General features: G+C 38.5%; 1 protein-coding gene across 1 annotated transcript in view; it reads left to right on the top strand.

Annotated features, from left to right (window-relative positions):
• Positions 1-14,896, top strand: part of LOC122813039 — a 145,147-nt gene that overhangs the window by 111,236 nt on the left and 19,015 nt on the right. Inside the window, exon 4 of the mRNA XM_044085149.1 lies at positions 7,710-7,919. Coding sequence (XP_043941084.1) covers positions 7,710-7,919 — 210 coding nt within the window. The remainder of the gene's footprint in view (positions 1-7,709; positions 7,920-14,896) is intronic.

Consider the following 14,896-nt stretch of genomic DNA (forward strand, 5'->3'; position numbering starts at 1 on the left):
AACTAGTTATGGGCATTTAGAATAACCAGTTAGTTGGAAAACCTGATATGTATATGAATCATTTGCATATATCCCATGTCCTTCTGCTACTAGAGACTTGGTAGGTTACTCAGTGGTACAGAGTTTTCATTTTGTTTTTACAGATTGTTTTTTCAGTGACCTTCTCACTCATTGTTTTAGTTTTTTTTTTCTTTTAGTAAGGAACATGAATCTTATAGGGAAAACAGTGGATGAATATAAAATAATTTAGGTTAATGAAATAGACTCCAAAATGTTCTCATTGTTTGTTAGTTCATTTTATCAACTATTGCAGTAAGCGATGAAAACCATTTGACAGTTAGGGATGGTGATTGTAATTAATGTCCAGAGCAGTTAACCTGTTGCTTTACTGAAGTCCACAGAACATGGGCTGATTCTTTCCACTCCCATTTCCCTTCTGTGTAATCTTGAGTAACCCACTTGACTAAATGGTCGGTCAGATTACCCCTGAAAAGTGACACTTGTATCCAGCATCAACACTGAAAAGTGATACTTGTGTCCAGCCTGCTTATCTAATTAACCAATAAATGAAGAAAAAAATCATGGAGAAAAACAATACGAGAAATCCTGTAATTTGTTTGGTTAATGTTGAAATATTTGGAAGTCTCACAGGATTTTTTTTTTTTAGTTCTAAATTAAGAGTAGCACTTCTTTGCAAGATTAACTATCTTCATTCCTGGCTATGTATCCGATGAAAGTTAAAGGAGAAGAAAAGAAAGATTTGGAGAGAGAGACTAGAATATATAATAATATTATCTGAAGTTAGTAAGGTTGAAATAAACTATGTGGATCAAATTTTATTTGGAAAAGAGTGGGCTTTTAATGTATTTTAATTAGGATCATGAATAACGTTTTATTTTTGAGAAAAGGTTTAGAAAATCATCATTCTGAAGTAATATCTTGACATAAAAAATGAACACGTTTGTATCTACATCTGTTTTGTCAAACTCCAGTTTTATCTAAATTATATCAACATGTATTTCTAATGTATCTTGTGTAATATTATCTGTTGATGCAATGGAAACCTGAAATTCATAGTAATTTAGAATGCAGCTGTATTGTGGCACTGCATGGAGCCAAAACTAGGGAGGGAGATAGGGAGGGTGAATGTCCCAGATCCAAATGTTAGAAGGCAGTTTCCAAAAGGGAGCAAATGCAGTACTGATAATAATATAAAATGCCACCGTTAATACAGCTTTGCAAATGAATGCTGATACTGCATTCATGGCTGCATGTAGAATATTAGCAACAAGAAGCTTACTGCAGTTATATTTTTATTCCCCAGCTTGGGATAATAAACTGCGTAGCAGATCTATAACTAGGGTAGGTCAAAGGGGTAGCTACCCTGGGTGCATGTCGTTACAGGATATGATCTGCAGTTAACCAGTGGGCACAAGTACAGCACTTGCATTCTCTGAATTTCTCTCTCAGATTCATAACTAAATGCAAGTACTGCATGTGCAGTTGTAGCTAGAAGGTCAGTTTACTGGTAACTATAAAAAAGTGCTTGTTACAGTTGTAGCATGCAGATCTGTTTGTCCTAAAGGCTGACGTGTGTGTAGCAGTCTGGGAAACTAGCAAAGGTAGAAGACGACTTAACTATGGCTCCATAGACCAGAGTGCTAGCTATAATTCTATAGTGATTTCTTGATCTCACTGCTTATGTACATGTACAGGATGGACATTACTGTAGATGTTTTTGTCCTTTTTGCGCTATTGGACCAGTGTGGTGTTAGCCCCTCCCCCCTCCCACCTTAATAACGCACATTAACCCTAACCCTAATCCTAATGCTGAACTTGGCCCAACCCCAACACTGTACCTTACCTTACGAAAAACTTTTTGTAATACTATCATTCTTCAGACAAATTTGATCTGATTGCATCAGTAGATTTTTTTTACAGATCACAAAAGGAATCTATTTATTTTCTGTTGCAATTCTGTGTTCTTGAGTTGTTTATATTTTTCTGTAGTTAGTTTTTGAAAGTGCAAATATCAGTCAGGTGTGACATCGTGCTTTTATATTTTGACAAATAGACATAAACATATTAACGTATATAGGTTCATAGGTTCCTAGACTGTTACTAAACCTGTGACCAAGGAGACCATTGAGAAGCTCAGCCATATCACCCAATACTGGTGTGGAAATATGTGAGTCCCTCATCCAGACATGTTTTAAAGCTTTCTACGGAAGTACTTTACTTGATAGGACATGCTGGAGGGACAGATTCATAACCCAGAAGCTCCCTTCACTCTGGAATAAAATCCCAGTCCAGGTTAGGCAGAGTCCCTCATTGACTCTCTTCAAGAGGAATCTTGATGAGTGGATGGGAGATCGTAGGTTTACCCCGGGTATCACTTCTGTGTCACTGTTAGACAGAGGCACAGTATACTAACCTCGAAAAAGGGCATAGCAAAATTAATTTAAAATGGGTGGCAAAAGCCAAACACACTCTGGCTAGGCTTATAAATGCCCTAGGGCAGATAGCCTAGTATGAACCTATGAACCTATAAGTAAGAGCAGTCTATTCCAAAAATGCTGGCTAAAGAAAAGCACAAGTACAGGTTTTCATGAGTTGATTAAAAACTGGTGTGCACATACACAAAATATTACATGAAATAATTTAGATTGCAATTATATTATGCAAATATGATATGAAGTTCAGTTGAACCTAGGTCAAAACCGTTCATCATGTATTCAAAAGGTTTTGATTTTAGTTGTTTAAACAGTGAAAATCAAATCAAGCAGCTACATTTCAAGACTAATTTCATAAGACACAACTCTAATTATTATGCTATGGGTGGCCTTATTTTATTTTATTTTATTTATTTTATTTTACATTTGTTGACCGGGATTGTCTGACTGGATGCATGTCCATTTTCAGCGGAGGCCCGGGGAGAAAAGCTCCAAGGGTAAGCAGATACAGCATTACATAATACCAGTATTACATATTACAAACAGACTATTTACAGAGATTACATAAGTAACAAAGATAAACAAGTTCCACAGGTTACAGTTAATCCTGAGCACAAGTCAGGATTAAATTAAATTACACAGTAAACTGGTTAACAGATTTTTACATATTCTAGAGAGAGTTAGCCAGGCTTGATACATTGACATAGCCAGTTAAGTGACAAATGTTGTTTGAGTCTAGTTTTAAATTAACCTAAGGTGGAAAGTAAGGTAATATCAGCTGGAAGAGAGTTCCAGGATCTACTTACAAAGTTTGCAAAGAGAGAATCACTGGCTGTGTTCTTAATTTTTCTAGTCTGAATTAGTAGTTTGTTAGAGGATCGAAGCGGTCTAGGATTGTTATAGGGGGTGATAATATTTTTAAGTGCAGGAGTATTGTCAGGATTATAGAGGATTTTATAGGCCATAATCAGTTGGTTATACTGGATTAGGCTGGGTAGTTCAAGCCACCCAAGCTGATTTAGATTGATGCAATGATGTGTCCTAAAAGGCAGCCCAGTGGCAAACCTGGCAATGTGGTTGTAGCAAATTGAGAGTTTGTTAAGGACAGTCTTGTTTAAATTCGAGAGTAGAGGGGATGCATACAGAAGGGTTGAAAGAAGGTGAGAGCGAGCTATGGCAAATTTAGCTGGAGGGGTTAGGAAGGCTTTTATTCTGTAAAGTGACCCTAGTTTTTTATTGATGGATTTGATAGTTTGGTTAACATGTAGGTCAAATTTTAGATTATTGTCTATGATGACACCTAATAGTTTTGTAGATGGGTCAGGGGAGATTATTGTGCCATCATTTGATTTTATGGTAAAGGTGAAAGCGGTAGACCTATGTGTTGGTGAAAATAACAGCATTTTAGTTTTTTAGGGATTTAGGATCAGACGATGTTCAGAAAGCCAGTTTTCTATGGTATTAAAGGTGGTCTGGGTAGCTGACCATAACTCTACTGGAGATGTGGCTGAGCAAATCAGAGTAGAGTCATCAGCATATTGGATACAGCTGACTTTTGGGATGACAGTATAAAGGTCGTTAATGAAGATGGAGAACAGCAAGGGCCCTAGTATAGAGCCTTGTGGTACTACAAGGGTGTTAGGTAGAAGGTTAGAGAGTTTGTTCTGCCAGAGGACAGCCTGCTGTCGACCATTCAGGTAGGATTGAAATCATTGGAGGGCTCCAGTATCTAGACAGAATGTTTGCAGGGTGTGGATTAAAAGTTGGTGAGCAACCATATCGAATGTCTTGGAAAGATCCAAAAAGAGGGCTGAGAATATATAATTATTGTTGCAATTATGGTTTATGGTGTTAGTAAAGGCTAGGAGGGCTGAAGTAGTGCTGTGATGAGGACGGAAGCCATGTTGAGTGTCTGCCATAAGGCGATTTTGGATTAGGTGGTGCATGAGTTGTCTATGAATACATTTTTCCATAATCTTTGCAAGTGGAGAGAGTATAGCTATTGGCCTATAATTGGAGAATTCAGTAGAGCTGCCTCCTTTGTGAAGTGGGATTACATAGGATATTTTCCAGATGGTGGGAATTTTAGCTTCTACTATGGTTCGATTGATTAGTATTGAGACCGGGTAAGCAATAGCATCAGGTGATTTTTGTAGGTACTCAGCAGGAAGTTGATCAGCAGAAAGTGTAGTGGGTTTTAATTTTTTGATCAAGGTACGGATAAGTGAAGTGGCGACTGGTTGGAAGCTGAACGCAAGTAGGTTTCTAGAGATGCTACTTTCAGGACCAGGGGAGCTAGGAGGTAGTTGGCTAGCTAGGGCATGAATTGTCTCAGTAAAGAATTGGTCAAAACTATCAGAAACATCTTCAGGGGTTTTATCAATAGTAGTAGCAGGGATTGGGGTTGAAGTTTGTCCAGGATGTAGTAGATTATTTAAACCTGCCCAAACCTTCTCAGGGTTATTTTGATTTACTGTCTGTAAATTACAGTAGTATTGTTTTTTGTCTTGTAAAATTGATTTTTTGGTTTCGTTCCTGGATTGCCTGTATTTAATGTGATCTTGAGGGTCTTTAGAAGAACGCCATAAAGCCAATGCTTTGTTTCTAAGGGTAATTTTGAGTTTAGACTCTATAGAAAGCCATGGTGCAGTTTTTGCCTTGGTTCTCTATGAACGAACAGGTGCATGCAAATCAAGGATCTCAAGGAATTTGTTGTTAAAGTATGCTACTGCTTCCTCTAAGGGGAGGTGTTTTAGAATAGACCAATTACATGAGTTTAGTTCTTGTTGGAATTTGGCAGGGTCAAAGTTTTTATGGTTTCTAACCTTTCTGAGTAAGGGTTGTTGGGAATTAATGGTTTTGTGCTTAATTACATATGTGCGAAGGTGATCGCTTAGGCCATTAAGGAGGGTACCAGAGGTGTACAGTTGGGGGTGACTGTTTATGAGTACCCAGTCAAGTATACTTCCTTTTTGGTTGGGTTTACCTATCCTGGTAGGGGTGGATATGATTTGTGTAAATGCATGCAGGTTAATATGGGTGATTGGGGATTCTGAGGAACAGGTGCCCCAGTCTATGTTAAAGTCTCCAAGTACTAGGGTTTCTTGGGGGTAGTGACATGATAGCCAGTGCAGGATATCTTCAAATGTAGATATATTGTTATTTTGCTGGTATGAGTGGAGTTTTATCAGGATTTAATGAAGCAAACTGATGTGACTGTAACTCATCATTTTTGAAACAATTGCTATTTAAAAACTATCTCACCGGAACTTTCTAATCCATGAACTGAATGGTTGAATATCTTAATTTTACATGTACATATTTATTTTAACTATAAGTCTATCATTCCTCCTTTCTAAAGAGCTCTATTCCTTAACATTAGATACATGAGATTTTGATAATTTCATTATTTCTTTTGTGTATCACCCAAGCAGTTGAGATTGTTTGATTTCACAGGAGGCTGAAGAAGTACTAATAGAAATGTGTCTTAGTGATGCATTAGGAATGCATTCAGTAAGTGGATGTAAACTCTGGGCTCAGTTTTATAAAAATGTCTGCTGTAACTGAAGTTATAATGGGAATAACCTGTTTTGAACTGAGGCAATGTTTGCATTGTATGAGTGAGGTTAAAGATAGCATGGCATATAGATGGTGACTGGATGTGTATAGACATAAAAGGAGGGTATTTGGGATACAAGGTACTGTTATCATTAAAGTGAAAGAATGGAGTTTAGGGGCTCTGATAAAGGAAGAAGTCAAGGCAGTGGATGCCAAGTAGAGAGTTAATGCTTCAGTTTAAGTTTCTTATTTTTACATGGTTTCATGTTATGAAATAGCTTGCAGAACTATATTTAACATATAAGTTGAAAGACAGATGAAAAGCAATTTAACTTTATAGGGAGTTACTAGTTTAAATATAGCTGGTACAAATAGGTGGATTTAACTGATCCCTAGTTTCTAGGACATGCTTCATCTTTTTGTGCATTTCAGTAAACATTTTATTGCAGTATTGCTGAGGGCATTTGATGAGAGTTATGGATTACATTGAAATGCAGGAATGCCCAGCAATTATTTGACATCACATATTAGTGGATTGAAGTTGCACATTTCCTACTATGTGCTTTGCCCCTTACTGTTCAGAATTTATTTCTCAAAATTCCAGGAAAACTTGGATGGCCTGTGACTGACCAAGCTCACTGCTGATTGCAACTTGGGAGCAACCATTGAGTCCCTATTGATGTTAATGTACTGCAGACAGGGTTAATGCAGACATATGACTGGTGCCAAAGCCATGGATAAAAGTTAAATGCAAAAAAATGCATTATTATTCCCCTTGGGAAAGCTGACATCCCTACTAGTTATATTATAGAGAGCTCCTCTCTAAGTGTAGACTCAGTGTTATGTGATCTGGGAACTCAGGTTGATAGCAATCTTAATTTTGACCACCACATATCCACAGTAGTAAGGAAATCCTTCCATGTGGCACATCTTATAAGTAAAGTCATTGCATCTAGATCTAAGGATTTTATAATTCCATTTCTTCAGACCATTAATTGAACACAATGTTCCCTTTTACATCTAGCTCACCAGACACTTGCAACAATTGGAGAGACTACAGAGGTTTCTCACCAAGAAATGACAGATTACATTAAAGAAGTCTTATGTGGAAAGACTGAGAGCTTTGTCACTGTATTCTGTCCCCTACAGTTTGCTAACCGGTGCCCTGTGTCTGTTTGCAGGACAGTCTCTGACCCGGCCCTGATGGAAATGTTACAAATTCGTAAATCAAACTGCAGGAAGGTCACTTGCTCCAGCGATCTTAACATAGCCTCTGACATGAACAGGTTATGCTAGAGAGATAAAATACATCTCCCAGAGACTACCACTTCTCTGGAACAAGCTTCCTATTTGCATGAAACAGTGCCCCTCCTTGACTCTCTTCAAAGCGACACAAATTGACTTATAGGGTGATGCCTATGTCCCTACTAGATGGAGGAAGTTGATATTAACTACCACAGACCCTTAACTCTGCAAACTTCTCTCACCTAACCACTGCCAGTTGGGGCAACTTGGGATAAATATGGCTAGGCTTGTAAGGGCTCTAGGGCTGTTAGCCTAGTAACCTTTTATGAACCTATGAATTATAGCATGCAGTTTTTTTCTGAAGTATAACTCTTGTTACTATAGCATTTAACTTTAGTTAAAAAAACACACATCTATACTGTAACAATTGCTATTACCCTTTATTTCAAACAGATACAACTGTGAAAAAAGGTAAAGTTAATGCAAAGCTTGTCGGTGTACCAGACATAGATCATCTCTTCACAGACATTGGTGATACCTTTAACAAACAACACCAACATTGCCTTGAAATATCGGAATACATCAGGCAAGTAAATGAAAGCTACAAGTGCCCTCCAAATAGCAGCTTCTCTGTTTGTCTACAAAAAATAAAGGAGAAACACAGTAAGTAAACATCGCATTTTTAAGGTTTCACAACAGCAATCTATGTTAGCAGTTAATCGTTATTACATGCAGATTCTTCAGCTGTGCTTTTCATTCAGTATTTATAACTCAGTTATAATATAATTGCTAATTTTCATACTTATTTTTATTTGTTTACATACTTAAGTATGTATGTGTGTATGTATGCATTTATTTATGTTTGCATGTATGTGTTTACTTCCAATTATTTACCTAAATGTGGCCTGATCTTGACAAAACTGTTTTCATACCAATCTCGGAACTACAAAGGCAAGTTTAAAATGGATTAGTAATAAAGGGTACAGAACTTTGTAAAACAAGGTACACAGCTTATGGAAGGGAATTAAAATGTGTTTTTGACATATATTTTAATGTATATCCTCTGTATACAAGAAACATGATGAAAGGTTAATGCAGGAAAGGGACTTCACTTGGGATCCAGAGTCCACTACTTAAGTGGAGGAGAGATTAGAAATGATTTGGGAATTGTGGTGAGGAAGATGTTTCAGAAGCCAGTAAGGGATATCATCAGAATTAGTGACAGACTCATGTAAATACAATTCCAGTGTAAAGATAGGGCAGTATTCATATCGTCAGTCTCTGTCCGACAGCAGAGCTGTGATAATGAAGAAAAAAGTGCATTCTGGGGATAAATAAGACAGGATATAAGAAATGCATGTGTTCACATTGATGAGGGAACAGGAATGAAAAAGGAGAAGCCATTCTAGAATTCTGTCTGGCACCTTGATGGTGGCCAACACATGGCTCAGCAAGAGAGAGAGAAAGAGTGACTGTCACAGGGTCACATAGAAAAGTGGCCAAGATGCGTATAATAGTGGCCAACATGCAACACAAGTAGACTTCCTCCTAGTAAGGAAAGGGCACAGGGCACAGTCAGAGATTTCAAAGTCATCCCTAGTGAAACAATTGGCCCACAGCTTAAGCCACTCGTAAACACAATACGCTGCAAGGAGTGGTCAAAGAAGTCTCTATGGTAAGCAAGAAACTAGGTTGATGACCTGGAAGTTGACTGGAGAGAAAACTGAAGAGTTCAAGGAAATACTCAAATTTCTAACAACTAAGCAAGAAGCGGAAATAGCTGTAATTAAAGATGAATGTTGATGCGTCAAAGTAGCATATGTGGGGACTATAGCACAGATATGTGCCAGACACAGGTATGGAGTAAGGAAGATATGGAAAGGTGGTGGTAGAATGCAGAGCTACGGGAAGCTATCAAAAGAAATAAGTGGTCTGGAAAAGTGGGAGATAGAAAAGACAGACCAGGAAGTTCGTACTGTCACAAATACAGCCTATAATTAAAGAGGAAGAATACCCTATCATAGAAGACATATCATAGAAGACATAAGAACCACACTAAAGAAAGTTATGTCAGGAAAAGAAAAATGCCTAGATGAGGTCACAGCAGATATGATCAAGATGTTGGGTAAGTTAGGGGAGAATTGGCTCTGGAGGGAACTCATAGCTGTATGGAGAGAACTGCATATCTCTGATACCAGAGAATAAATATTCTAGTGTTGGTGTAGATGAGCAAAAGGGACATTCACAACTGTGTTGAGTACAGAAGTATCAAACTCTTATTACATGGCATGAAAGTACTGGAGACAGTGTCTGACTAATGAATATGCAAAGCAGTGCAAGGTAAAAGTGTCAGTTAGAAATGGGATTCAGGATGCAAAACAACCAATGCAATGTTTGTCATTCAACAGATAGTTGAGAAGAAACTAGAGATTAGAAAAGAGTCCAACAGAGTACTCTTAGACATGAAAAAAAGCATAATGCAATGTCTAAAAAGGCTGAATTGGGCAGTCCTGCAATGTTTCAAAGTCCCCAAAACACTGGTAGAATTAGTGCAGCCTATGTTCAAAGACTCCATGACAGAAGAAAGCATAGTGCACAGATTAACATACAGGTTTCAAGTGGGAGTGGCTGTGTGGGTCAGGGTTCATCTGGAAGCTCACTGCTGTTCTCAGTGGTGATGGACTAAACTTGCAAACAGGCCAGAGAGAACAGATTAGCAAAGCTGCTGTATACAGATCAAGTGTATGTGCAGGCAGACTCTGAACAAGAACTTTATTAAATGAAAGGTGAATGAAGTGCAACTCTGAGGGGATATGACATGAAACTGAGTACAGACACGATAGTTATCATGGCAGCAAATGAGAAAAATCAGAAGAAGCTGAAAACTGAGATAGAAGGAAAATACTGCAACAGGTGAACAGATCCAAATATCTGGGAGGAGTGGTGTGGGAGAATGGAGGTTTGAATGAGGAGGTCAAAGCTGGAATCAGAGGGGTTGTAGCTAACTGGCATAGAATATCAGTGATAGTATGCAAAAGAAGAATGCCAAAAATAGTTGAAAAGCAAGGTGTACAGTGGTGTGGCCAGTACTACTGTATGGCACAGAAACCTGGGCAGTGAAGGAAGAATAGTTCAGGAAGCTAGGGGGTAGTGATGATGTGCCCAAGATGGGTGGTAGGAGGACCACTGCGGGCAGATAAAGAAATGAGTAGATCAGAGCAGAAGCCAAAGTAGCTCCAATTGCAAAGAATGTGTGTGTGTGTGTGTGTGCGTGCAGGAAAAAAAAGAGGACAATCTGGTGAAGATGATTCAGGAGAGACAAGAAGCAGGCCTGAAAAAACAAGAGTATCTAACAAAGAGATGGATGAAATGCATGAGAGAAGGTCTGTGACAGTCAGGCATGACCATAGAAGAAGGTATGAAAATGACACTGAATCAAGAAAGATGGCAACAGTTCATGTGACACCCCAACCCCATATAGAAAAAGGGGATTGATGCTGGCAATGTAAATTTGTAAAATAAGGTAAAAAGTTTATGGAACAGAAGCTAGTGATCACAACTTTTTAAAAAAATGATTAAAAGCATCATTTATGATGTTATATCCAATGTCTACAATGAAGAGAATTTGTGGAGGAAAGAGGGATGGAAGAAAATAGCTAATGAAGGGAAGATTAGGAAGACAAGAAAAGTTTAAGCTGCAGAAAGGCTGAAAAGATGTACGAGAACAGGGTGTGTTTATGCATTTTTATGGCGAAAAATAAAGCTATGCATAAGAAGTAAGTAAACTAGAGTGATCAAAGAGGTGTGGGTTTAAGTCAAATGAATCTTAAAAATGCATTTACAGCTTGTACATTGTTGAGATGGTGTTTAAGTGCCGTTCCAAATTTAATGTAAATGTTGAGGTCTCTAATTTTGTGAGTATGTGTTCCAAGAGGTTGAATGCTAAGATGGAAAAGCTGTGGTTGTTTTGATGAAGCATTGCAAAGGGTGCTGGAGAGCAACCAAGCTAGTAAGTAAACATTTTAGTCGCTATTTTGATTCTGATGTTGTGGGTTAACTTGTTAGGAAAGGCAAAGATTCTAGTATAAAGTAATTTCTAAAGTGGGTGGACAGTAGGAAATAACTTCATTACTGAATGAGGAGCCATTTGACTTTCCATGAAAACAGCAGTGGGGCTTTTACTGAGTAGTCAGTGTATTAAAGTGACAGAGATAGATGTTATTTGTAAACAGGTCAGATACTTTTAAAAGGTTTGTACAACAAACAAACAAAGGACCCCTCTCAAACTGAGTGACCAGTATATCTTTTCCTTATGCAGTTCTTCCTTCTTGTGATCGTAAATACCTAACTTTCCTTTCTAACACAGATCATTATTTGATTTGATTTGTTAGATACAATATTCAAATTTATGTTTTTGATCAAGACATTTGCATAACTCATAAAAAATCATATTTTCAGTTAACTGTTTTTGTTAGTTGCTATGTGAACATTTGAGAGTACTGATCTGAGTTCTTGTTAAAAGCAAAGGTCATGGATTTTGTTTCTGATGTATAAAGAATTAAGTACCTGTTTTGTAGCCAGGTAGACAATGTGGTGATGTAGTCCTCTAGACATTATTGGATTGGATGAGTGTTTGAGCCATATTTATATAGAACCATATTATCTGCATAGAGTAGTATAAAGTTATGAGGAAAGATGGAAAGTATTTGGTTACCAAAGAACAGGAAAATACTGGGGCAAGTGAAGAACCTTGCAGAAGAAGTGTATATTAGAACTGAATGCTTACTGACTTGTCCTTGTACAGTCATATGAATCAAGGCTAAGTTAGGTAACAGGCTGTGTTACTATGGAAACAAATATGTCTTCCATGCATACCATTATCTCTGAAATTCAGTCTGAATCAGCGTAAAAAAATAGCTATCTCTCTCACTGGTAAAAAAAGAAAAATTACATGCCTAAATTATGGATTATCTTCCCATTAATTTCCTGTAGGTTATGGTATGTGACGTTCTTTTGAAATACCTGCCAATTATTGTATCAATTTAAAAGAAACAATTACTTTCTGAATGTGTGGGTGGGGAGGGGTAGGTTATTGACTTTGTTAATAAATATCAGCCCATAAATTTCCTGATGTTTGTGTATTTTTATTTTTCAGTCATTGGATTTCTCAAGCTATTATCTACATTGGGAAGAAAATTAAATGTGTATGCCCTGTAGAATAGCAATGTTTCTGACTGACAGAGTAAATTCTGTTTAAGTAATTCACAGTCTATTGCTTGTGACAAACCAGCTAGCAACCAGATCAGACACCATATTATTGAACAAACTAATTAACACACTCAACAAGCATGTGTAGGTGTATAGTTTCATAGGTGTGTACTAGGCCAACAGCCCTGGAGCCTTTTTCAAGCCTAGCCCATAGAAGTGCCCTGGCATCATGCCGTTGTTAGTTCCCAGTGCCTCTTATCAAGTATAGGGTTAACATAAATCTTTGTATGTAAAAGAGGATGAAAAAAATGTGCTGCTACCAGCACATATTATTTCATCCTCTTAAGTTGAACAGCAAAAAAAAAAAAGGTCTTTACTCTTGTAGGACTAAAACTAAAGACCTTTTTTTTTTTTTTTCACTCTTCAACCTAAGAGGACGAAATAATATGTGCTAGTAGCAGCATATATTTCTTTGTCCTCTTTCTACTCTTAGTTGAAGAACAAAAAAAAAAGGTCCGTGTTTGTGGATTTTTGATTGGCCCATATGCCGGTAAACGAGCCAATCAAAAGCTCAGACAGCGGACCCTCTTCTGTTCAATGCGGAACATCAAGCAGTTCCGCATTGAACAGAGCTCTGCTTTTTGATTGGCTCGTATACCAGTATACGAGCCAATCAAAAACACGCACAGCGGACTCTCTTCTGTTCAATGCGGAACATAAAGCTGTTCCGCATTGAACAGAGCTCCGCTTTTTGATTGGCTTGTATACCGATATACGAGTCAATCAAAAATGTGCACAGCGGACCCTCTTCTGTTCAATGCAGAACATAAAGCTGTTCCGCATTAAACAGAGCTCCCCTTTTTGATTGGCTCATATACCGGTATACGAGCCAGTCAAAAATGCACACAACGGACCATCTTCTGTTCAATGTGGAACATCAAGCAGTTCCACATTGAACAGAGCTCCGTTTTTTGATTGGCTCATATGCCAGTATATGAGCCAATCAAAAAAAAAAAAAAAACAAAGCGGAGAAAAAACTCCAAAATAGGGATGTCTGCTTTTTGAAAATTCTGCGATTTGTCCCAGTTTTAAAACCCGGACAAATTGCAGAATCTTCAAAAACCGCCCGGACAGGAGCCCAAAAAAGAGGACGTATGGTAACCTTAATCAAGTAGAGTCACTGGAGTAATCCCCAGGGTGAACTTTTTGTTTCCCATCCACTTATCAAGATTTCTCTTGAAAAGGGCCAGTGAGGTGCTCTGCTTGACATATATGGGAAGTCTGTTTCAGAGCATGGGCAGTCTCTGGGTTATGAACCTGTCCATCCAGCATGTTCTGTTGATTGTGGTAATGAGGTTGAGGTCCCTGGAGCGTGTGGTGCAGAGGGATTGGGATTTCTTTAGGTGTGACATTTTTAACAGGGCTGGGTCAGACATGACTTTGTAAGTCAAGCAGAGATCGCCTCTTAACCAACAATATGACACAGAGAAAAGCTGGAGTTTTTTTTAGTCTGTCCATGTAGGGCATGTGTTTGAGGTACTTTTGTGGCCTTTCCAGCTGTTGCAGGTGTTTACTGAGGTACATGCCAAATGGGGCATTGTACTCGATGATTGGTCTAATGAGGGAAGAGTAGAGAGAGATGATAACCTCTTTCTTCCTGGATGCAAAACCCTTAGTAATGAGATGTGCCACATAGAAGGACTTTCTGACCACAGTGGCAATGTGGTGGTTGAAGGAGAGGTTGCTGTCAACCTGTGTCCCCAGATCTCTTATAACGCCTTCAGTATTCAGTGGGCTACCATCAATGTGGTAATTAGTGGCAACTGAGTTTTTCCCAAAGGGAATAACGATGCATTTTTTGGCATTAAGCTTAAGGCTATGGTTTTGACACCAGTCATTGATCTCAGTGAGGCCTTTCTGTAGGATGTCTAAATCACTTGGGGAGTTAATAATGGCTCCCAGCTTGCACACGTCAGTGAACTTGGTCAGCCAGAGTCCCATTGTGTTGGCCTGGACTTCTGAGAAGTAGATGCCCAACAGGAGAGGACCCTGGACCGATCCCTCTGGGACTCCACTCATGACTGGTCATCAGTCTGACTTGGAGTCTGCTACTTTCACACTCTGGGTTCTATTTGTGAGCCAATTTGCAACCCACCTAGTGATATACGGGTTGGTGCCAAGTTTGGTGAGTCTATCAATAATTCCTGAGTGGGGAATGGTATCAAAGGCCTTGGCCAGATCGAGGTAGGCTGTACGAACTACCTTGCCCTCATCCACATCTCTGGTGACTTACTCAAAGAAGTCAACCAGGTTGAGCAGGCATGATCTACCCTTTACAAAACCAAATTGCATGGGATCCAGAGTTTGGAGATTTCCTATATCCTTGTTAATTCGGTCCATGATGATGCGCTCCATAGCCTTACATATCAGAC

Source organism: Protopterus annectens, chromosome 10.part0, assembly GCF_019279795.1.
Source record: "Protopterus annectens isolate FY-2018-M chromosome 10.part0, PAN1.0, whole genome shotgun sequence".
Lineage (NCBI taxonomy): Eukaryota > Metazoa > Chordata > Ceratodontiformes > Protopteridae > Protopterus > Protopterus annectens.